This window comes from Chiloscyllium punctatum, chromosome 47 (assembly GCF_047496795.1).
Source record: "Chiloscyllium punctatum isolate Juve2018m chromosome 47, sChiPun1.3, whole genome shotgun sequence".
NCBI lineage: Eukaryota > Metazoa > Chordata > Chondrichthyes > Orectolobiformes > Hemiscylliidae > Chiloscyllium > Chiloscyllium punctatum.
In genome coordinates, this window is record NC_092785.1 from 40,863,255 (window position 1) to 40,889,038 (window position 25,784).

The following is a 25,784-nucleotide window of genomic DNA, read 5'->3' on the forward strand; positions in this document are numbered from 1 at the left end:
AACAGGAGCACTTGCAGGAAACCCACACTGACACTGGGAGAATGTGCAAACTCCACACAGACAGTCACCTGAGGATGGGATCAAATCCAGGTCCCTGGTGCTGAGAGGCAGCAGTGCTCACCACTGAGCCACTCTCAATGGGACATCAATATGAGCTGCACTTCTGCAGATGTGACCTTATCTCTGTTCCCCCCCACTCACTCACACCCCCCTCCAGTTGCTGTCCTTCCGTGCCTGCACTCGCCTGACTATGGATTGATCCCTCAGATCGATTGGACGTTGGTCCGAACGGATGGTTCTGTGGATGTAATGGCCTTGGACAGCATTCCAGCATGTGAGTCTGTCTCTCACAATCCTTTCACAATCCATGGGGCAAGCTGTTATCTTCAGCTCTGTCTGTGGGCACTCGCTCTCCTTCTGTCTGTCACTGCCCCTTGTCATATCTTTCTCTCTCTCACCTTCTTTGTCTCTCTCCCTCACCCTCTCTTCCCACTTTCTCTCTCTTTCTCTCGGTCCCTCAGACCCCTCTCTCTTGTTTTCCCTCTAGCTCTCTCTCTCTCTCTGCCTCCCTTCGATTTTTTTCTATTTCGGCCTCTTTTTCCCCTCCCACCCTTCCCTTTTCTCTCTCTATAGACCAGTGAGCCTGACGTCGGTGGTGGGCAAGTTGTTGGAGAGAATCCTGAGGGATAGGATGTACATGTATTTGGAAAGGCAAGGACTGATTAGGGATAGTCATCATGGCTTTGTACATGGGAAATCATGTCTCACAAACTTGATTGTGTTTTTTGAAGAAGTAGCGAAGAGGATTGATAAGGGCAGAGCAGTAGATGTGATCTATATGGACTTCAGTAAAGCGTTCGACAAGGTTCTCCATGGGAGACTGATTAGCAAGGTTAGATCTCATGGAATACTGGGAGAACTAGACATTTGGATACAGAACTGGCTCAAAGGTAGAAGACAGAGGGTGGTGGTGGAGGGTTGTTTTTCAGACTGGAGGCCTGTGACCAGTGGAGTGCCACAAGGATCGGTGCTGGGCCCTCTACTTTTTGTCATTTACATAAATGATTTGGATGTGAGCATAAAAGATACAGTTAGTAAGTTTGCAGATGACACCAAAAGTGGAGGTGTAATGGACAGCAAAGAAGGTTACCTCAGATTACAACAGGATCTTGACCAGATGGGCCAAGAAGTGGCAGATGGAGTTTAATTCAGATAAATGCGAGGTGCTGCATTTTGGGAAAGCAAATCTTAGCAGGACTTAATGGTAAGGTCCTAGGGAGTGCTGCTGAACAAAGAGACCTTGGAGTGTAGGTTCATAGCTCCTTGAAAGTGGAGTTGCAGGTAGATAGGATAGTGAAGGCAGCGTTTGGTATGCTTTCCTTTATTGGTCAGAGTATTGAGTACAGGAGTTGGGAGGTCATGTTGCGGCTGTACAGGACATTGGTTAGGCCACTGTTGGAATATTGCGTGCAATTCTGGTCTCCTTCCTATCGGAAAGATACTGTGAAACCTGAAAGGGTTCAGAAAAGATTTACAAGGATGTTGCCAGGGTTGGAGGATTTGAGCTATAGGGAGAGGCTGAACAGGCTGGGGCTGTTTTCCCTGGAGTGTTGGAGGTTGAGAAGTGACCTTATGGAGGTTTACAAAATCATGAGGGGCATGGATAGGATAAATAGACAAAGACTTTTCCCTGGGGCTGGGGAGTCCAGAACGAGAGGGAAAAGGCTTAGGGTGGGAGGGGAAAGATATAAAAGGGACCTAAGGGGGCAACTTTTCCACACAGAGGGTGGTACATGTGTGGAATGAACTGCCAGAGGAAGTGGTGGAGGTAAATATGATTGCAACATTTAAGAGACATTTGGATGGGTATATGAATAGGAAGGGTTTGGAGGGATATGGGCCGGGTGCTGGCAGGTGGGACTAGATTGGGTTGGGATATCTGGTCGGCATGGACGGGTCGGGCCGAAGGGTCTGTTTCCGTGTTGTACATCTCTATGACTCCTGCCCTGTCTCTCTCTCTCTCTCCACCCCCCCACCCTCTCTCTCTCTCCCACCCCCCACTCTCTTGTTTTGTCTCGCTCTTCTCTCATTTGGTCCCGCTTGGTTTTCTCTCAACATTTTCCCCTCTCGCTGTCCTTTCTCTCCCTCATGTTCGCATTCCATCTGTCTCTCTTTCTCCCTCTCTCTCACCATCTCTTTCTCACTCCCTCCTCCATCTCAGGCTCCCTATTTCTCTCTCCCTCTGACTTTCACACACTCTCCTTCCCGCTCTATTATCTCTGCTCCTCCCCACCTCTCTCCTCCTGTCTCGCTCTCCCCTGTGCCTCATCCATGTCTTTCTCCCCCCCGTCTCTCTCTTCGCTCCATCTCTTTCCCCTTGCCTCTGTCTCTACCTCTCTCAACTCCTGCATCTCTCTCCCCTCCTGTCTCTCTTCTCCCCCCCCAGTCTCTGTCTCTCTCCCTCTCCCCCTGCTCTCCCCTCCTGTCTCTCTCTCTCCGCCTCCCCGTCCCTCCCTCCCCTCTTCCCCATTGTCCCTCTCTCCCCTCCTGTCTCTCTCTCTCTCTCTCTCCCTCCCTCCTGTCTCTCTCTCTCTCCCTCCCCCCTCCTGTCTCTCTCTCTCCCTCCCCCTCCTGTCTCTCCCTCTCTCCCTCCCCCCTCTGTCTCTCTCTCTCCCTCCCCCCCTGTCTCTCTCTCTCCCTCCCCCCCTGTCTCTCTCTCTCCCTCCCCCCCCCGTCTCTCTCTCTCCCTCCCCCCCGCCTGTCTCTCTCTCTCCCTCCCCCCCCGCCTGTCTCTCTCTCTCTCCCTCCCCCCTCCTGTCTCTCTCTCTCCCTCCCCCCTCCTGTCTCTCTCTCTCTCCCTCCCCCCTCCTGTCTCTCTCTCTCCCTCCCCCCTCCTGTCTCTCTCTCTCCCTCCCCCCCTCCTGTCTCTCTCTCTCCCTCCCCCCCCTCCTGTCTCTCTCTCTCCCTCCCCCCCCTCCTGTCTCTCTCTCTCCCTCCCCCCTCCTGTCTCTCTCTCTCTCTCCCTCCCCCCTCCTGTCTCTCTCTCTCTCTCCCTCCCCCCTCCTGTCTCTCTCTCTCCCCCCTCCTGTCTCTCTCTCTCTCTCCCTCCCCCCTCCTGTCTCTCTCTCTCCCCCTCCCCCCTCCTGTCTCTCTCTCTCTCTCCCTCCCCCCTCCTGTCTCTCTCTCTCCCTCCCTCCCCCTCCAGTCTCTCTCTCTCTCTCCCTCCCCCCTCAAGTCTCTCTCTCTCTCCCTCCCTCTCCCCTCCTGTCTCTCTCTCTCTCTCCCTCCCCCCTCCTGTCTCTCTCTCTCCCTCCCTCCCCCATCCTGTCTCTCTCTCTCTCTCCCTCCCCCCTCCTGTCTCTCTCTCTCTCCCTCCCTCTCCCCTCCTGTCTCTCTCTCTCTCCCTCCCTCCCTCCCCCCTCCTGTCTCTCTCTCCCTCCCCCCTCCTGTGTGTCTCTCTCTCCCCCCCCTCCCTCTCTCCCCCCTCTGTCTCCCTCTCTCCCCTCCTGTCTCTCTCCCTCCCCCCTCTCCCCTCCTGTCTCTCTCCCTCCCCCCTCCTGTCTCTCTCCCTCCCCCCTCCTGTCTCTCTCCCTCCCCCCTCCCCCCTCCTGTCTCTCTCCCTCCCCCCTCCTGTCTCTCTCCCTCCCCCCTCTCCCCTCCTGTCTCTCTCCCTGCCCCCTCTCCCCTCCTGTCTCTCTCCCTGCCCCCTCTCCCCTCCTGTCTCTCTCTCCCTGTCTCCCTCCACCCTCCCATCTCCCTCTCTCTCTCTTTTAGACACGTGACGACCGTTCTTCTCTCACAGGGCCCTATCATGATCGGATTGACGCTGTGACAAATGGTCTCTACATGAAGAAGGTGTTTCCTTATGACAGTGGGACATACACGTGTAAGGTGACCTCCCAGTATGGGAAACGCACTGGCCAGGTTGAGATCCAGCTCCATGTGAAGGGTATGTGACGGGGGAGAGGGACAGGCTGCTCTAAGGGTGAGGAGCTCTCGGACACAGGACAGTTTGGGACACTGTGGAATTGGGGAAGTTTCCAGTCCCGTGCCAACAATTTCGGAGGTGGGACTGAATTAAGTTTGGTTTAAGTCATCCTTGGATTAGACACGGGGTTGTGGGTCAGCAGGTCCTGCAATGTGAACATACCCTGGTGTCTGTCCGACCGAGAGTAATGTGGAGGTCCCTCACAGTCAGGAAGTACCACAGAGTCTCACCGGGACAGGCACTGAGTACAACCAACATCCTCTTTATCGTACAGTTCGGACCAAGCACCAGGTTAGTCAGAGTTAGTCACTGCAGCCAGGAGGGAGATAGACGGGGACATCTCACCCTCTCAACAGAGCACAACACTTCATTAATGCAATAATAAAGAGGGAAGCTCCCTCTACACTGTCTAGTCTCCCAGGACAGTGACAGCAGGGGTTTAGATCCAGAGTAAAGCTCCCCATACACTGTCCCCCATCAAACACTCCAAGGACAGCAACATGATTAGATACAGTAAAGCTCCCTCTACACTGCCCCCCCATCAAACACTCCCAGGGCAGGGTCAGCACGGGGTTAGATACGGATTAAAGCTCCCTCTACACTGCCCCATCAAACACTCCCAGGACAGGGACAGCACGGGGTTAGATACAGAGTAAAGCTCTCTCTACACAGTCCCCATCACTCACTCCCAGGACAGGGACAGTACAGGGTTGAAGTGTCTGCTACATTCTGTTGAGATCAATCCTCTGTTTCTTGACAGCACCTCCGAGTGAACCTTTCTCTGTGATCGCTGATAATCCCATCATCACCAACAAGCGTGGAAGATGTAAGTGAGACATTGGTGTGAGAACTATTGCAGGGTTTGGGTGGTGGGGGGGGAGGGAGAGGGAGTGCTGGTAGAGAGCCATATTGGTGAGGATCACAGCACACAGCCCCATCTCTGTAACCTCCGCCAACCCCTCAACCTCTGCATCCCTCCCTATCTCTAACCTCCTCCAGCCCCTACACCCCCTTCCTATCTCTGTAACCCCCTCCAGCCCCTACACCCCCTCCCTATCTCTGTAACCCCCTACACCCCCTCCCTATCTCTGTAACCTCATCCATCCCCTACACCCCTCCCGGTTTCTGTAAACTCCTCCAGCCCCATTCCCCTCCCTACCTCTGTCATTTCCTCTTAGTCACATCTTGCCACCACCCGCTTAAATTGTTGTGGCCCCCACCCTGAGGGATTGTGGGGGGAATGTGTTGCCTGAGATGGTTAATTGATTCCCTGTGACTCACTGGCATCCCACCCCCACCTACCGTTGTGTTGGGTGCCAGTGTGGCATTGTCTCTGGAGAGCCTTTGGGTGATTTAATTACTCTGTCTCCTTCCCCAGCCGCTGACCTTCTGTGCCGTCAATCACCTGGCTTTGGGCCTAATCCTGACGTGGCGTGGGTATTCAAAAAGCAGGATGGTTCCGGAGAACTGCTGGCCTTCAAAGGCAGAGTCTCTGGTAGGTCTTTCCCCTTTGTGACTCCCGCCCACATGCCATTCCCACAACCCCCTCCGTGTTGGTCTCCCTGAACCCACAGTGAATGTTTAACAGGGAGAGAGTGAGGCACGCTCTGTACATTCTCCCTCTCTCATAAAAAGCAAAGGCCCTGTGGGAGTTTCCAACAACATAGAATCCCCACAGTGTGGAAACAGGCCATTCAGCCCAACAACTCCACACCGAACCTCCGATAAGCATCCCAACCATCCCCATCCCTGGATACCCCATGGCCAATCCACCCTAACCTGCACATCCCTGAACACTATGGGGTAATTTAGCATGGCCAATCCACCCTAACCTACACATCCCTGAACACTATGGGGTAATTTAGCATGGCCAATCCACCCTAACCTACACATCCCTGAACACTATGGGGTAATTTAGCATGGCCAATCCACCCTAACCTACACATCCCTGAGCACAATGGGGTAATTTAGCATGGCCAATCCACCCTAACCTAACCATCCCTGAACACTATGGGTAATTTAGCATGGCCAATCCACCCTAACCTACACATCCCTGAGCACTATGGGTAATTTATCACTGGCCAATCCACCCTAACCTACACATCCCTGAGCACTATGGGTAATTTATCACTGGCCAATCCACCCTAACCTGCCCATTTCTGGGCAATTTGTGTTTGTACCACTGGGCGAAAATGAGGCCTGCAGATGCTGGAGACCAGAGTCAAGATCAGAGCAGTACTGGAAAAGCACAGCACGTCAGGCAGTATCTAATCTTGCCCCAGTATTTCCCACTGGCCAATCCACCTTAACCTGCACGTCCCTGCACACTATTGGGAAACTTAGCATGGCCAATCCACCCTAAAATGCAAATCTTTGGACGGTGGGAGGAAATTGGAGCACCTGGTGGAAACCCATGCAGACATGGGGAAAATGTGCAAACTCCACAGACAGGAGTCAGAGGGTGGGATCAAACCCAGTTCCCTGGCTCCGTGAGGCAGCGGTGCTAACCACTGGGCCATTATGCCGACCACGTTATATTCCGAAATGTGGCACCATTTATATTGTCCCTGGCAACCTTAAAAGAAACTGGAGCCTGGGTATCATAGATGTAGCTTCACAGCTGCCCTGTAATATCTAAAACATTACCTTGCTCAGGTATATAAGTGTCTGGGGTGACATGCTTCTTTAAGTAGAGTGCCATGCTTCAGGTGACCTCGGCTGTGATGGAGTACGGGAACTTTATTCCATCAATGACCATAACCATGAGTGTATCTGTGAGACTGGAGAAAACATCCCCCTTTCTCTCAAAGGCTACAATCCATCCCAACTAATGGCTGTCCTTCAGCACATCTTGTTCACTCATTCATTGCTCAGCAAGTTTCATTCTTTTACTCACTCGAGGGATGGTACCATCGCTGGTGTTTATCATGTCCCTTGTTGCCCTAGTTACAAGTTAACATGGGATTTCAAAGTCCAGCATAGAGTCATAGAGTTGTACAGCACAGAAACAGACCCTTCAGTCCAACTCGTCAATGCCGACCAGATATCCTAAATTAATCTCGTCCCATTTGCCAAAACTTGGCTCATATCTCTCTAAATCCTTCCTATTCATGTACCCATGCAGATGCCTTTTAAATGTTGGCGTTGTACTCAGTTTTCGTCTGGCAGCTTATTTCATACATGCATCACCCTCTGCATGAAAAAGATACCCCTTAGGTCCAGTTTAAATCTCGCCCCCCTCACCATAAACCTCTGCACCTTGTCTGTTTACTCCAGCCATATCCTTCATGATTTTATAAACCTCTATAAGGTCACCCCTCAGCCTCCGACGCTCCAGGGAAAACAGCCCCAGCCTATTCAGTCTCTCCCTGTAGCTCAAACCCTCTAACCCTGGCAACATCTTTGTAAATCGTTTCTGAACCCTTCCAAGATTCACAACATCCTTTCGATACACTCACAGTTATAGTCACTGATGGAATAAAGTTCCTGTACTCCATCATAGCTGAGGTCACGTGAAGCATGGCACTCTACTTAAAGAAACTTGTCACCCCAGAATTGCACGCAATATTCCCACAGTGGCCGAACCAATGTCCTGTCGAGCCGCAATATGACCTCCCAACACCTGTCCTCAATACTCTGGCCAGTCAGGGAAAGCATACCAATCGTCTCCTTCACTCTATCTCGCTGTGACTCCACTTTCAAGGAGCTCTGAACCTGCACTCCAAGGTCTCTTTGTTCAGTAACACTCCCTAAGACCTTACCATTAAGTTTATATGTCCTGCTAAGATTTACTTTTCCAAAATGCAGCAATTCACATTGATCTAAATTAAACTTCATCTGCCACTTCTCAGCCCATTGGCCCATCCGGTCAAGATCCCGTTGTCATCTGAGGTAACTGTCCACTACACCTCCAATTTTGGTGTCATCCGCAAACTTATTGACTATACCTCCTATGTTCATATCCAAATCATTTACATAAATGACGCAAAGCACTGGACCCAGCACCAATCCTTGTGGCACACCATTGGTCACAGGCCTCCATTGTCTCCTACCTTGGAGCCAGTTTGTATCCAAATGGCTAGTTGTCCCTGTATGTTGTGTGATCTACAGTGAGACCGATCCTCTGTATCTGTCACAGACCTTGTTGCTTTCCCGACCCTGGCAGCGATAGTGACAGCACATCATTGTGACTTCAATTGTTGATGTCTCAGTTCTTAAGGATAATGGCCTTTCACTTCCCCAGCAACTCTCTGCTGAAGGATTGAACAGGTTCAGAGACAATGATGAACTCAATCACTCTCTGCAGGAGTGGAAGGTAATCTGCTGCTGGACCTGTTTGAGATCTCCTGCCACCGTTAACTGCGGATCCCTCCTTCTTGTTCTCTCTCCTTCCTTTTCAGAGAAGTACAGAAAGCGGATGAAAAGATTTCCCTGGGGTCTCCGTATCAGTGAGACCAGGGTAAGGGACAGTGGGATTTACGAATGCTTGGTGTGGTCCCGGAACAGGGTTCACTTTGGTGAGACTGAAATCACTCTCAACGTGACACGTAAGTGATGGAGTTATGGGGGAGGGGGGATGAAGTGGGGAAGGTGCAGGAAATGGGGAATTGTAGATGCTCCATTTTGTGACATCGATGTCAAGAAGTGAGCTCTACAACCATAGAGATGTAGAGCACGGAAACAGATCCTTCAGTCTAACTCATCAATGCTGACCAGATATCCCAACCCAATCTAGTCCCACCTGCCAGCACCCGGCCCATATCCCCCCCAAACCCTTCCTATTCATATACCCATCCAGATGCCTCTTAAATACTGTAATTGTACCAGCCCCCACCACATCCTCTGGCAGCTCATTCTGTACACGCACCACCCTCTGCGTGAAAAAGCTGTCCTTCAGGTCCTTTATTTATCTTTCCCTCTTCACCTTTGTCCTCCAGTTCTGAACTCCCTCACCCCAGGGAAATAAACCTTGTCTGTTTACCCTAGTCATGCTCATCATTTTATAAACCTTTATAGGGTCACCTTTCAGCCTCTGACACTCCAGGGAAAACAGTCAAAGCCTCTCCCTGTCGCTCAAACCCTTCAACCCTGGCAACATCCTTGGAAATCATTCCTGAACTCTTTCAAGTTTTACAACATCCCTCCAAAGCAAGGAGACCAGAATTGCACACAATATTCCAAAAGTGGCCGAACCAATGTCCTGTACAGGTGCAACATGACTTCCCAATCCCTACAGCCAGTGCACTGACCAATATGGGAAAGTATGTAAAATGCCGTCTTCACTATCCTGTCTACCTATGAAAAAGGGCTTATGCCCGAAACATCGATTTTCCTGCTCCTTGGATGCTGCCTGACCTGCTGTGCTTTTCCAGCCACACATTTTTCAGTATCTACCTAAGATTCCAGTTTCAGTGATCTATGACCCTGTACCCCCTCAGTCTCTTTGTTCAGCAACACTCCCCTTATTGGAGATGAACATTGTGTGTGATACGTTTTGGTGATGTCACTGTCTCATCACATGATCAGCATCTTCACACACAATTCATACGATGATGTCACCGCTCGCTGGAGCCCCATTGGCTGCAAAACATTTGCAAATCTCCTCATGGTCAGGGACAGCAATTAGTGGATGTACTTCATTGAAACAACCTGCTCTTTATTATACAGCTTTAGCTCTAACTCCATCCCTGTGAGGCAAACCGCACTGCAGACAGGCAGGGGAGACCTGGGCACACGTCCCATTCTCCCCCATCAGGTCCCAGCATTTAAAATAAAGCATTCCACAGCAATGCGGTAGATACAGAGGAAAACTCCCTCTACACTGTCCACCATCAAACACTGACAGGTTATGGACAGCACTGGTTGGAGTAAATTTTCCTGTACCCTGATTTCTCTGATTTTTTTTCCAGGATTCAGATGCTAAATGTTGAATTGTTGTGTGGATTCACCAGGAATGAAGATGAGGAATCACTGAACACAGATGGTGTCTGAACAGAGAACATCCCAGTCCACTCTCTGAACCATGACCCAAAACTGAAACTTGACCCCGTCTCCCAACAGGAATCGAAATCCTGATGCTGTGTATCCAAAGGAGATTACACCCCCATCTCCCAAATCCCAAGAGGATAACATCAAATTTATCCTATTGAGATTAGCAAACCCCCTTCCCACATCCTGCTTGTCGAGATTTGCAGAATAATTCCCAATGCGAGGCTAAACTCGTTACTGTATTTATCGTCTGTTACGGGATATTCTCTCAATAAAGTTCCACAAGACACACGACTGGAGTGGGAAAGTGTGACTGAATGTGTAATACCTCACCTGGGTATACACCCTGGGAATGAAGACCCTGCTGTACTCTGGGTTATCACAAATGTTAAAGATGTGATAGGAATGGGCAGAATTCCCCAAATCCCTGTCTGTCCAATCCTGGATGGCAGAAAACCCAGAGGTACTCTCTGGATTTATAAGGAATCACTGTTTATTCCAAGTGAAGAGACTCCAGCTACAGAGAAACAAACAAACAAATACTATCAAGCTAAAATTCTCACCACTTTATACGTGTACACACATTCACAGGCACAGACACACTCACAAGGACACACACACACACACACACTCTCTCATGGACACATACACACACTCCAGCGATAGACAAACAAACACAAAAGCCATCGACTAGTTAAAACTGCAACCCCTTTATAAAAACACACAGACACACACTCTCCCACACTGTTTCTCCCCCCACCCCCCCACACATGCACAAACTTTGTCAGAGACACAGAAATACACAGACACACTCACTTGCATGCACTCACTTTCACATGCGCACGCGCACACACACACACACAGAGGGATGCACTCGCTCTCACAAGTACAAACACACACATCCTCAAACACGCAGACAGTCTCACACACTTTTTCACACATACTCTTGTGCGTACACACATGCGTGCACAAACACAAACACAAATACACAGTCATCAATCGGGAAAGAAACCGGAGTGCTATGAATGGAGGGGAACCTGAGAGAGCAGTTTCCTGGTCTCTGATCGCAGGATTTGTTGAGATTGTTGATCAGAATGCTGCTTCCCAACCTCCTTCCCTGGGATACTTTCAATGGTTTACACGATACACTGGGTAGCTGTCTGACAATTTGAAAGAAAGGTCTCTGATTTATTAAATTAAAAGTCACTGTTCATAGCAACTACTAAAAACAAATTCGCTTTCTCCAGCCGTAACGTGGTTTCAGCTGCAGAGTCATGAAGTGTCTCAGACTGTCTCTAATCCATAAGCTTGTCTGACATGTGACTAGGAGCAAACTCCTCTGCTGTAACCTCATCTCACCCTGGACACTCATATACCTGAGAATGGACTTCGTGTGTCCATTGGTTACCTGTAATGCAGGACTGTTGTATCTTTCAATACCATCATGTCCACACTCGGTTTCTTAAGTTGCGGGAACTGATGTAAATGTTACCTCCTTGGATATATCATCTTGTTGGAGGTTCACTTGCACCATGGTAACAGCAGCCTGTCTCCAATAGCATATTTGATGGTAGCTATTTGGAAAACTAATTGAAGGACAACAGCTTTGGACAACAAAGTTTTCTTGAGCAACATCATTTTCTGTGAGTGACAATATCTGTAGAGAGTTGGAGAAAAGGCATTAAGCCGCCAGGAAACAGAGCTAATTTCTTGTTGATTCGAACGTAAACGTTTTGAAGGTAAAAGATTAATTTGGGATATCTGGTTAGCATGATGAGTTAGACTGAACGGTCTGTTTCTGTGCTGTACATCTCTATAGCTCTGGAGCTCACTTGTAGATTTCCATGTCTCAAAATGGAACAGCTTCAATTTCCCATTTCCTACACATTCCCATCCCCACAAAACCACCACCCCATCACTTGCAGCTCATGTTGAGATTGATTTCAGCCTCAAAATGACACCTGTCCTGGGACCACACCATGCATTTGTAAACCCCACTGTCCTTTACCCTGGCCGTGTTGATACGGAGACCCCAGGGAATCTTTTGATCCACTTTTGGTACTTCTCTGAAGAGAGTGGAGAGAGAACAAGAAGGAGGAATCTGCTGTTAACAGTGGCAGGAGATCTCAAACAGGTCCAGCAGCAGATTACGTTCCACTCCTGCACAGATTGATTGAGTTCATCATTGCCTCGAGAATCTGCTCGAGCCTTCAAGAGAGAGTTGCTGGGGAAGTGAAAGGCCATTATCCTTAAGAACTGAGACAGTAACAATTGAAGTCACAATGATGTGCTGTCACTATCGCTGCCAGGGTCGGGAAAGCAACAAGGTCTGTGACAGATACAGAGGATCGGTCTCACTGTAGATCACACAACATACAAGGACAACTAGCCATTTGGATACAAACTGGCTCCAAGGTGGGAGACAATGGAGGCCTGTGACCAATGGTGTGCCACAAGGATTGGTGCTGGGTCCACTGCTTTTCATCATTGAAATAAATGATTTGGATGTGAACATAGGAAGTATGGTCAGTAAGTTTGCAGATGACAACAAAACTGGAGGCATAGTGGACAAGGAAAATCATTACTTCAGATTACAAAGGGATCTTGATCAGATGGGCTGATGGGCCAAGGAGTGGCAGATGGAGTTTAATTTAGATCAATGTGAGGTGCTGCATTTTGGAAAAGCAAATCTTAGCAGGACTTATATACTTAATGCTAAAGTCCTGGGGAGTATTGCCAAACAAGGAGACCTTAGAGTGCAGGTACATAGTTCCCTGAAAGTGGAGTTGCAGGGAAAAGGATAGTGAAGGAGGGGTTTGGTAGGCTTTCCTTTATTGGTCAGAGTATTGAGTACAGGAGTCGTGAGGTCATGTTACTGCTGTACAGGACATTGGTTAGGCCACTGTTGGAATATTAAGTGCAATTCTGGTCTCCTTCCTATTGGAAAGATGTTGTGAAACTTGAAAGGGTTCAGAAAAGATTTACAAGGATGTTGCCAAGGTTGAGGTTTTGAGCTTCAGGGAGAGGCTGAACAGGCTGGGGCTGTTTTCCCTGGAGCGGAGGCTGAGGGGTGACCTTATAGAGGTTTAAAAAATCATGAGGGGCACGGAGAGGATAAATAGAGAAGGTCTTTTCTCCGGGCCGGGGAGTCCAGAAAGAGAGGGCATCGGTTTAGGGTGAGAGGGGGAAGCTATAAAAGGGACCTAAGGGGCATCTTTTTCACGCAGAGTGGTGCATGTATGGACTGAGCTGCCAGAGGAAGTGGTGGAGGCTGGTACAATTAAATATTTAAAAGGCATCTGGATGGGCACATGAACAGGAAGAGTTTAGAGGAATATGGGCCAAGTGCTGGCAAATGGGACTAAATTAGTTTAGGATATCTGATCAATAAGGAATAGTTGGACCGAAGGGTCTGTTTCTGTGCTGGAACTCTCTATGACTCTCTAACAGACTTTTTAAATTAGGCCAATCAACTTAACCAAGGCCTTTAGATACCAAATAACAACCAATTAACTGCAAATCTAAAAATATTGATAGGTCATTACTGGTGTAAAAGATGAGGCCATTTGACGATTCGGCAGACAGCTAACTGTGATCTGGTAAGAGAGAATAGCTCCCAGCTCTTAGATAAAGTACCATCTATTTGCCGTGGTTATCTCTCAGCAGATAGCAATTGGCTCTCTCCTGATTTTCCAAATGCCCTCATTTTTTATACCGGGATGACCTTTCATATTTTCAGATTTAATTGATTTTTTTGGTATCTAAGGGGGACCGTGTGGAGGGAGCTTTACCATTTTCTGGATTGGCTAAATTTGAAAAGACTACTACTTGCCTCCCTGACACAAAATGTTTCAATTTGGGCTCTCTCTCTGCTCCTGTAAACTTTAAAGTAGCTCATGGGTATCCGTTTTAACTGTGAGCACTAAGAAATAAAAACACACACTTTAAAGGGACCACGCGATGCACTGCCCCATTTTACACACCCAAACCTCGCAACAGTATTTATGCTACATCTGTGTTACAGTCAGCCCAGGAAACAATCTACATTGACCCGAACACTGAAAACTACTCCTTCAACACTTGTTCACTCTTCCCAAGGGTAATTTGTTGTTGTTCAATTGCTTCGTGTGCCAATTATTTCTTGAATGAGTTTCTAGAGCACTCACAGTAACACTGTCATGTTAAGTAAATCCTTGGCAATGTTTTGATGATGTTTCGATCCTGTTCTGGTACAGGCAGAGTACAAACAATGATGTACTCATTGGACTTGCAGCACAATGTTAGAGTTGGAACTCAGATTGAGATTTGAAGAGCTTTAAAAGAAGCATAGCTACTAAACGAAGAACACAGAAATGTTGACAGCAGCTTGGTAGTTGCTGAAGTTGACACTGCTGAAAAGGTGAGGCAAACAGAGAAGCTGGTGAGTCACTGGGTAGGTCAGAGAACACGGTAAAATTCCCTCTCCCTGCAGCAGGGGAAGGCCACCAGAAGAAGAAGCAGAGCTTTGAACACTAGTGCTTCCAAATAAACCTGTTGGACGCTAACCTAGTGATGTGTGGTTTTTAACGATATGAAACAGAACTGGCTGGAAGATCACTGCCTCATGGCTGAAACCACGGGTCGATGATCAGAGAGAGTGACAGACAGAGATAGAAAGGCATAGAGAGACTAACAAAGAGAGAAAAAGGGAGATTCAGGCAGAGAGAGAGAGAGAGAGAGAGAGAGAGAGAGAGAGAGAGAGAGAGAGAGAGAGAGACACACACACACACATGGGGCCACATTCCTGCCCTGGCCTGAAGCATTTCTGAAATTCTGACCATAAAATGACACAGCGAAAGGGGGGCAGAGTCAAACATAGGCACACAGAGACAGCGGTGTAAGTTGCCTGTTATTGAAAGCAATCTTTCAAATATCCAAAACATCAAGGTCACAGGATCAGTTCACTCTCACACTGTCAGAGGGTCAATACTGAAGGAGCCCAGCACTGTCAGAGGGTTAGTACTGAGGGAGTGCTGCACAGTCTGAGAATCAGTACTGAAGGGGTGCCGCACTGTCAGAATGTCAGGACTAAGTCTGCACTGTCAGAGGGTCAATTCTGAGGGAGTGCCGCATTGACGGAGGGTCAGTTCTGAGGGAGTGCTGCACTGTCAGAGGGACAGTGCTGAGGGAGAGTCACACTGTCAGAGGGTGAGTACATCAGGAATTATATCTTCCCTCTGAACCCCTCCTCTCATCTCAATCTCCCTTTCAAACCTATCCCCAGCGATCTCTTTTCACCTCCATCTGTTCTTTCAGTCTTTTCCATTTTGTCCTGTACCCTACCTTTCTCCATCCCCATCTCTCTGTCTCCCTGCCCCCTCCCCCTATCTCCCTGCCCTCTCCCCCTGTCTCCCTGCCCCCTCCCCCTGTCTCCCTGCCCTCTCCCCCTGTCTCCCTGCCCTCTCCCCCTGTCTCCCTGCCCTCTCCCCCTGTCTCCCTCCCTTCAGCGTTGGGCTCCCTCCATCAGTCTGACCGGTACTCACCTTGCTGTAACAGTAACAACAGCACCAGAAGCTGAAGGACACTGTGATTCTGACAGGGTCTGACCACAGCCATGTCTCTCCCTGTACTGAGCAACCTCACCTCTTCTGCCCAGGTAACCCTCCCGCCATTGGCTGCACCGGCCCCAAATCCTGCCCGCCTCTCATTTGCCATCCTGTTCACCTGGGCCCTCCCTCCATCCCACCTTTCCCGTGTCCTTCCTCCATTGTCTAACAGCACAGCCCATGAGTTGGTACTGGCTCATTGATGGAATGACTGAGCCACATTGCGAAGGGGAGAGGCGATCTCGTGCCAAGAATGAGGCTTTGGATTGCCCGAGGCTGTCTCAGCCATGGCGGACAGTCTAAGGGGATTGGTTCACAATTTCTTGGTCAGGTGAATGGGCCACTTCAATTGGCTGCTGATCCACAGGCCCTGTAATGGAGCCAATGGAAGTTTCTGGATTGTTCCTCAAATCGAAGATGCCTTTCCAAATTTTACTCCTGAATGTTGTTCTGTTTACTAATTTCGTGTCTCCCTGAGACAGTTTCTCTCTTTCTTAGTACCATAAAAGGTTCCAGTGAGGATGTGTAACCTGATTGACCCTTCGGACCCCAACATGGGACAGTTCCAGCATTTCATCATTGAGTACAGGAGTTGGTTCATCTTTGTACGAGATGTTGATGAGGCCACATCAAGAGTACTGCGTGCAGTTCTGGTCATCTGACTATAGAAAGGATATTAGTAAACTAGAAAGAGTGCAGAAAAGATTGACTAAGATGCTGCCTGGATTGGAGGGTTTAAGTTGAGGCGAGATAGGCCAGGGCTTTTATCCCTGGGGCGTTGGAGACTGAGGGGGTGACTTTACAGAGGTCTATAAAGCCATGAGAGGCGTAGGTAAGGCAGTTAGCATTCCCCACATTGTAGGGAAGTCTGAATCTAGAGGGGACAGGTTGTAGGGAAAAGATACAAAAGGGTCTAGAGGGGACAAATGTTTTCACACAGAGGGTGGTGAGGGTCTGGAACTGTCACGGTGGAAACGAATACAATTTCATCATTGAAGAAACATTGAGACAGGAACATGGATGGGATCGGGAGGGGGAAGATATGGACTAAATGCTGGCAAATGATTCTAGATTAATTGTGAACACGGGGCAGCATAGACAGCTTGTGCCGATTGGTCTGTTGCTATGCTGTAGACTCTGGATTACGTCTGTCCTGGCTTTTCAGATACTCACTGACCTGTACCTGTCCACTTTGGTCATAGAGAGTACAGCACGGAAACAGAGCCCAACTCATCCATGCGGACCTGATATTCTCAATTAATCTAGTCCCATTTACCAGCACTTGGCCCTCTAAACTGTTCCTATTCATATACCAATCTAGGTGCCTTTTAAATACTGTATTGTGGGCATCACTTACCAATCCATATTTATTACCTCGAACCTGGTTGAACCCTTGAGAAGGTGGGGGTGAACTGCCTGTTGACCCGCTGCAGTCCACGCAATGTGGGTAGACCCACAATGCCCCGAGGGAGGGAATTCAAGGGATTCTGACCCAGCCACACTAAAGGGATGGCGATATATTTCAGAGTCAGGATGGTGAGGGGCTCGGAGGGGAACTTGCAGAGGGGTGGTGTTCCCATGTATCTGCTTCCCCTTGTCCTTCTGGATGGAAGTAGCCGAGCATTTGGAATGTGCTGCCTGAGGATCTTCGTTGAATTTCTGAAGTGTATCGTGTAGATGGTACACACTGCTGCTACTGAGCATCGAAGGGGGAGGGAGGGAGGGAGGGGATGTTTGTGGATGTGGGGCCAATCAAGCGGGAGCTGCTTTGTTCTGGATGATGTCAAGTTTCCTGAGTGTTCTTGAAACTGTCCCCATCCAGGGTTTTGGTCAATGGTAACCCCCAGGATGTTGATAATGGGGGATCCAGTGATGGTCGTGGTAATGATGGTTAGATTGCCACTTTTTAAGATTAGATTAGATTAGATTATTTAGTGAGGAAAATGGCTCTTCGGCCCAACAAGTCCACACCAACCCGCCGAAGCACAACCGACCCAGACCCCCTACATTTATTGGCGATGGTCACAGCCTGGTATTTGTGTGGCTCAGATGTTACTTGCCACTTGTCAGCCCAAGCCTGGATATTGTCCAGATCTTGTTGCATTTGAACACAGGCTGCTTCAGTATCTGAGGAATCGCTGAACACTGCACAAATATCAGTGAACATTCCCACTTCGGACCTTATGAGGGAGGAAGGTCATCGATGAAGCAGCTGAAGATGGTTGGGGCCTAGGACACTACCCTGAGGAACTCCTGAGGAGATGTCCTGAAGCAGAGATGACTGACCCTCCAACAACCACTACCATCTTCCCTTGTGCCAGGTCTGACCCCAACCAGTGGAGAGTTTGCCCCAATACCCTTTGATTCCAGTTTTGCTGGGGCTCTGTGATGCCACACTCAGTCAAATCATGTCAAGGGCTGTCACTCTCACCGCACCATCTCTACCAGCATGGCTTCCAACACCTGATCAAATCTCTTTAGAACCTTCTCCTCTCCAAGGAAGACATTCCCAAGCTCTTCAGTTGATCCACGTCATTGAAGATCCTCATGTCTAAAATTATTCCTGAGATCGTGTTGGATGTTCCTGCTCATTGTTTCTGAATCTCTAATGGTGTTGGAGTTCTGCCCAATCTGACGACGTCCACAGTATTTGTCAGGATATGTCAATGCAGTCTCCTGTCTGAGACCTCGGCGTCTTCTCTCCCTCCTGCCAGTATTCATTAATAGACTCGTTGGACCCTGTAGAAATTCCCTGTCTAAATAACAGCATCTTGTACATAATGTTCCCTGGAAACTGAGCACATGTAACCACGTTGCAGCTGTCAAAAACCCCGTGTTGTCTCCAACATGCTCAATGCACCCCATGAAGTTTAACACAGACATCATACACCCAGCGTCTGACTGAGTCTGAATCTTTAATGTCAGACAACAACCGTTAGACTGTCCCTTCTTGGAGCTGGTCCGGGCCTGGCATTTGTGTGGGGTTGATTTACTTGCGCCTTGCCAGCCCCAACCTGAACATCGTCCAGCTGTTGCTGTATTTCTACACAGTTTCAGTACAGATTAAACGAATAAAATTCTGCAACTGAGGAATACCTATAACTGTGCAGTTAAAACCACCATGAAGGGTAGAGATGGGGTTGATGGCAGTTGCCTTTTCCAGAGGATTGGGGGGGGGGGGGGTGGGAATTTCAAGACGATGGGGCACATTTTTTAAGGTGAGATTTGAAAAACACACGAGGGACAAATTATTTACGGAGGGCAGATTGTGGAACGAGGAAGTGGTGGATGTGGACAAAGCGACAATGTTTAAAAGACATTTGAATAAGGACATGAATAAGAAAAGTTTGGGAGGGATACGGGCCAGGAGCAGGCAGGCAGGAATAGTTTAGTTTGGGTTATGGTCAGCATATGGTTAAGCCGAAGAGTCGGTTTCCGTGCTGTATGACTCTGACTCTCGTTTAACTATCCTGCCTAGATTACTCAGAGGTCTGCATGGACAGGACAAAGATTACAGAGGGCACCACTTATACAGCTACTGAGCTGTTCCTGATCCCATGAACCTGGCAACACCAGGGGGTCTGTGGTTATGTTTCTGGTCTGTCCTCTACCACAGTTACCAAACAGGCCCGACAGCCGAGCTCACGGACAGTGGGATGCTGCATACTCTCAATGGGGATGGGGCACTTAACATCAGAAATCAGGGGGGGGGGGGGGGGGGGGGGGTGATGTGGATAGTGTAGGAGATGGTCAAAGCACACAGAGGGATATATATCAGTTCAGGATATGGGCGGAGAAATGGGAGGTAGAGTTTAATCTGGGAAAGTGTGAGATGTTGCACTTTGGGAGGTCAAATGTTAAGGAAAATATCCAGTTAATGGCAGGACCCTGAACAGCATTGATGCACAGAGGGATCTTGGGATTCAAGACCATCGCTCCCTGAAAGTAGCCCTCACAAGCAGATATCCCGGTAAAGGAGGCCTTTGGCATGCTTGCCTGAATTGGTTGGGGAACTGAGTACAAGAGTCTAGCTGTCATGTTGCAGCTTTCTAAGACTTTGGCTAGTATTATGTTAAATTCTGGTCACCAAATTACAGGAAGGTGGAGCCTGTCCTTGGCCCATAATCCTCCATCCCTTTGTGTATTCATGTGTCTAACTAAAAGCTCCTTAATCTCCACGATCATATCTGTCCCCACCACCACCTCTGGCAGAGTGTTCCACACTCCGACCACTCTCTCTGTGAACACAATTGCCCCTCACATCTCCTTTGAACTTTCCCCCTCTCACCTTAAATACATGATCCCTAGTTTTAGACATTTCAACTCTGGGGAAGACTCTGACCGTCGACCCTATGGGTGCCTTTCAGAATTTTATAGACTTCTACCAAGTCTCCCCTCAGCCTCCACTGAAAACAGGCCCGGTTTCCCTAACCTCTGCTGAAAGCTCATACCTTCGAGTTCTTTCATTAATCAATGCACATTTCTGAATTTTAATCACTATGTTTGAGGTAAGTCATTGTCATAAACAACCACTCAACAGATGCTTTTAATAACTTAGGAGGCAATAAAATGGCTTCTCAATGCAAATATTATGACAAAATGGCTTCTAGGCTGCAAATTGACAATTCTGCTAAAAGCTGGATAAACTGGCTTTTAATTCTGCTCTAGCTGCATAATTAACTAACCACAGTCTTCTTTAACAGAGATTAGCAGACAATGCTCCCTTTACAGCACGGAAATAACTAGACTAGATAAGACATTACTGGTCTTCCTAACTGACCTTCACATGCAGGTGCACTGCCTCAGTTAGTGAGATAAGGGTGGCCTGAGTGTTGGAAAAACAAAGTTGGTTCCCAGGAAATATCAGTGGACCAAGTAACTGTCAAAAAAAAAGCAATATCATGTATTGATTGTTAGTTGTCTGAATGTACTATGTGATCACACCCTGTACCCTTCTTTAAGAAAAGTATAACAATGTTTTAAGCCATTTGTGCAGCTCCTCGGAGGAAAAAAAGTAAAAGCAAATTACTGTAGATGCTGGAATCTGAAACCAAAAGAGAAAATGTTGGAAAATCTCAGCAGGTCTGGCAGCATCTGTAAGGAGAGAAAAGAGCTGACGTTTCAAGTCTAACTGACCCTTTGTCAAAGCTGAGGAATATTGATGGTTGCAACCTCTGTATTTCTGGATGTTCTGTACTTGGCCTTATGAAGAAAATAGAGTCTTAAAGAACCAGACTGATTGTGAGTACTTATTGAGCGATCATGGAACAGTGAGACTGCCCCATCCACCATCGGGGGGTCCAGATCTTCATCTGGTGCCATGACTCAGATTCGGCACGTACGGATTGTGGACAGCGGTGTAAAAGCCTTGAGTCCTGCACTATTGAGTGTAGAGGAATCGGCCGGCCAGACGTGAGTATTTTCTCTGTTTGGTTTTCCTCTCATTCAGATAGTGGTTGACTTGACCCCTCGCTGCTTATCATCCCAGTCAGCCTGAGAAGGATCGGACTTGGGAAGAAGTCATTCAGGAAAGATTGAAAAGTAGTCGTGGTCTCCAGGGACCTGGGTACTCCCACGAACAGGTCAGGGACCTGCAGATCAGAGATCCGAATAGACTTGGGGAGTCCACTAACAGGTCAGGGACCTGCATAAGGAAGGGCTTCAAATAAGTCGGGAACTCAAATTTGGTCAAATTGGTGTTGTCTAAATTGATTTTCAAATTATTCTGTGAAAGATGAAACAAAAAAGTATCACGATATATTATAATGAGACTGTCCGGGTTTTAGAATGTCGAGAATGTTTTGCAGAAATCATTAGTCTTCTTGTTCGTTGTCGAGTTATTGATTAGTGAAAATGTTAGTTTGAGATTACCTTCTCGGTTTTATCTCTTCGGCTTGGCTTGTCTTGCTTTGCTGCTTTGTCGTGTTTGTCTGCTCTGGTTTTGCTTGGTTTGTTTTGGTGTTTGTTCTTTGTTATGAAATATAGTGCAACTCCCGCCCGCCCATTACAAACCTTTCCTTCTTTTGAAAATGAAACATCCAGTCTTCATAGCCGATATCATAGGGATGAGCGGCCTGCGCCTTCCTGAACTAGAGCCCACCCCGGGAATCAGAGTAATGTTAGTGAAGCAGGTCCTGCTCTCAAGATCAAACCAGCCCAATTTGCTTAAAATGTCCAAGGGTGATACGGATGTAAACGCAGCAAAATCTGGGAGGAGCATGAATATGAAAGGTTTCTGTTACAAGACTGAAATACATGGCTAACTATCCGACGGAAGTGATACACAATTGGAAACAAAAATTTCACCTTTGTTTAACCCTATGCTTTTGCTTTTCCAGACTGAACCATGAAGCAAGGTACAGGTAAAACCGATCATATCCAGCGCCCTCGCGATCCCGAATGCCGGCTACCAGCCCTGACAAGGTTGATTAGGACCAGGATACCCATTGGGGGCAAAACCTACCTCAGATGCCCACCCAGTGACCACTGCTCAGCAACCTTTTCCCGAGGGGACCCTGGAAATGGGAACAGGCAGGCCCCAATAATACACCAAAGTGGGGAGATAAGGAGCTGAAACCTGAATAGACTTAGGTAACTCGTTGTTGTCAAGAACAACCGCTTAACAGATGCTCTTACTAACTTCAATGCCAGTAAAATGGCTGCTCGATGCAAATAACATGACAAAATGGCTTCTAGGCTGAAAATTGACAATTCTGCTCGAACTGCATAATTCACTAATCGCAGTCTGCTTCAATAGAGATTAGCCGACAATGCTCTTTTTACAGCATGGAAATGACTAGACTAGATCTTCAATGGAACACAAAAATATGAAGGGAACAGATCAGATGGAAACAGGGAGATTGTTGCCACTGGCAGGTGCAACAACAACTAGAGGGCAGTGCCTCAATATAAAGGGGAGCAAATTTAGGACTGAGCTGAGGAGGAACCCAAAAGGTTCTGAATCTGTGGACTTCCCTGCCCAGTAAAGCAGTTGAAAGTACTTCACTGAATGTTTTAAAGGCAAAGATAGATAGATTTTTCAAAAGGAAAGGAATTAAGGATTTTGTAAGTGGAGCCGAGTCCACGAGTGGATTGACCGTGATCTTATTGAATGGTGGAACAGGCTGAGCGGGTCAGATGGTCTACTACTGCTCCGATGTGTGTTTCTTATGCTGCGAGTGGCATATTTTAAAACTTCATAACCGTCCATCGTTTTAATCTTCATAATATTTCAGGGTGAGTAACATTATGAAACCATATTAACTGCTGCTGTAAAATACACTGCGCTGAATGTTATGCAAGGATGAAATTTATTCTCTGTCATTGTGTTGTTGAAATATTGCTGTTGATATGGTTTGTAGTGAGGGGGAGTTTTCCACTTTACTGACCATATTAACTGCTGGGGGTTGCAACTGTTGCCGTATCGCAAGGGAATTTCTAGGAGTCCCCAGCTCCCAGCAAATACTTGCGTATGGGAGTGGACTGTCAGAAAATTCTGTAGTATAACATTGATCGGATTTCTGATAAAATTCTCAGTGTGAGAGAGAATTAACAATTTGAAATTTTTAAAACAGCAGGTTTCTTCTCTTATTGAACGGTGATCCATACAAATAGTCATCTTACGTAATTATCTCAATTGTAAAATATTTCCCAATCCTCGTCAGGAACCAGTATATTATTTTTCTTTACCCTTTGGTTGTCTTCAATCATGATCTACGCAGCTTAAAATTGAAGTTTGAAAGAATTAGTTTTGTCATTCTGATTGATGTTTCAAAGCATCGGTGTTTAAAATACTAAGAATACCTATATTCTGGACGCAGGTTTGCTCGGTGAGCGAGAAGGTTCATTTCCTGATGTTTCGTCACCCTACTAGGTAAAATCATCAGTGAGCCTCCGATGAAGCACTGGCGTTATGTCCCACTTTCTATTGATGTGTTTAGGTTTCCTTAGTTTGGTGATGCCATTTCCTGTGGTGATATCATTCCTTTTTCTCCCCCCAGTGGTTGGTAAATGGGATCCAATGTGTTTGTTGATAGAGTTCTGGTTGGAATGCCATGCTTCTCGTGCCGGTCTCTGTTTGGCTTGTCCTAGGATCGATGTGTTGTCCCAGTTGAAGTGGTGTCCTTCCTCATTCTGTATGTGAGGATACTGGCGAGAGAGGGTCATGTCTTTTTGTCGCCAGTTGCTGTCCATGTATCCTGGTGGTTAGTGGCATAAAATTCACTAAAGGGGAGGAAAATAACAGCAAACCATCATCCCTAGATGTCACAGTAGAGCGAACAGTCAATGGGGAACTTCAAACCAGCGTCTACAGAAGATAACAGATATGGACCGAATACCGAACGACAGAATGCAATCAGCCCAACACCACAAACGAAGCTGCATCAGAACGTTATTTCAAGGAGCCACCACACACTGCAGCACAAACGGACTAGGAAGAGCAGAGGAAAACCACCTGTCCAGCGTATTCATAAATGAAAGGGTACCCAATGGACACGGTCCACCGATGTCTCAGCAAGAAACCCAAACAAAGCAGACCAAACACGTCCAGAAACCCTCGCCACGAGCCACTCTCCCTACATCAAAGGCATCTTGGAAACAACTGCCGACGAGTCAGACACATTGGCATCAGGGTAGCCCACGAACCCACCAACACACTAAAACAACAGCTAATGAACTTAAAGGACCCTGATCGGACAACAAGCAAAACGAACATCATTCACAAAATACCTTGCAAGGACTGTATGAAACACTACGTTGGACAAACAGGTGGAAAACTAACCTCCAGACACACGGACATCAACGAGCCGCAGATGGACCACGTTGGTTTCAGTTCTTCAGGACTTAAAAGATGAGAGATGGAACAAACCATCCAGACCTTTCTCAATACATAATTTCAGTTGCAACAACACAGTAAATTTTTGCTATAAATTCTGTGTCTTATGACCTTATTGTCCACAACCACCTCATGAAGGAGCAGTGCTCTGAAACCTCGTGTTACCAATACTCCTGTTGTCCTATAAGCTGGTATTGTGTGACTTTTAACTTTGTCCCAACACCAGCGTCTCAAATATCTCTGGGCTGGGGGACCTCCTTCTGAGGCATTTTGACCTCAATGTCTCCATCCCTCCGTGGGACAGACCCACCCCCCCCACACACACCCCCCCCCCACACCCCCCCCCACCCACACACACACACACCCCCACACACACACACCCCCCACACACACCCCCCCCCACACACACCCCCCCCCCCCACCACACACACCCCCCCCACCCCCCCCCACACACACACACACACACACACACCCCACACACACACCCCCCCCACACACACACACCCCCCACCCCCCACACACACACCCCCCACCCCCCCCCACACACACACCCCCCCCCACCACACACACACACACCCACCCCCCACCGCCCACACACACCACCCCCCACCACCGCCCCCCCACACACACCCACCCCCCAACCGCCCCCCACACACCCACCCCCCACCGCCCCCCACACACACACACACACACACACCCCCCCACACACACACCCACCCACCCCCCACACACACCCACCCCCCACCACCCCCCACACACCACCCCCCACCCGCCCCCCACACACCCACCCCCCACCCCCCCCACACACACCCCCCCACCCCCCCCACACACACACACACACACCCCCACACACCCACCCCCCACCGCCCCCACACACCCACCCCCCCACCGCCCCCCCCACACCACCCCCCCACCCCCCCCACACACACACACACACCCCCCACACACCACCCCCCACCCTCCCCCCACACACCCACCCCCCCACCCCCCACACACCCACCCCCCACCCCCCCCCCACACACACCACCCCCCACACACACACACCCCCCCCCCCCCACACACCCACCCCCCCACACACACACACCCACCCCCCCCACACACACCCACCCCCCCCACACCCCCCCCCCACACACACCCACCCCCCCCCACACACCACCCCCCCACACACACACCCCCCCCCCCCCACACCCACCCCCCCCCCCCCCCCCCCCCCACCCCCCCCCACACCCACCCCCCCCCCCACCCCACACCCACCCCCCCCCACACCCCCCCCCACCCCCCCCCCCACCACCCCCCCACCCCCCCCCGACCCCCTCCCCCCCCCCCTCCCAACCCCCCCACCCCTCCCCCCCCACCCCCACCCCACGAGCCCCCCCCCCCGCCCCCC

The 25,784-nt window shown here is 48.9% G+C and overlaps 1 protein-coding gene and 1 long non-coding RNA gene across 2 annotated transcripts in view; one reads left to right on the plus strand and one right to left on the minus strand.

The window, feature by feature from the left end:
- Positions 1 to 227: 227 nt before the first annotated feature.
- LOC140468469 (junctional adhesion molecule A-like) lies at positions 228 to 10,267 on the plus strand. The gene is made up of 6 exons (XM_072564556.1): positions 228 to 334; positions 3,803 to 3,949; positions 4,749 to 4,814; positions 5,367 to 5,483; positions 8,389 to 8,535; positions 9,898 to 10,267. The coding sequence occupies exons 1-6, from the start codon at positions 310 to 312 to the stop codon at positions 9,909 to 9,911; spliced, it is 516 nt and encodes a 171-aa protein (XP_072420657.1). The 5' UTR covers positions 228 to 309; the 3' UTR covers positions 9,912 to 10,267.
- A 12,587-nt stretch (positions 10,268 to 22,854) lies between these two features.
- The window catches only part of LOC140468595 (uncharacterized), a 158,010-nt gene continuing 155,080 nt past the window's right edge, over positions 22,855 to 25,784 (minus strand). The window contains exon 2 of the long non-coding RNA XR_011955720.1: positions 22,855 to 23,784. This is a non-coding gene — a long non-coding RNA (uncharacterized lncRNA). The remainder of the gene's footprint in view (positions 23,785 to 25,784) is intronic.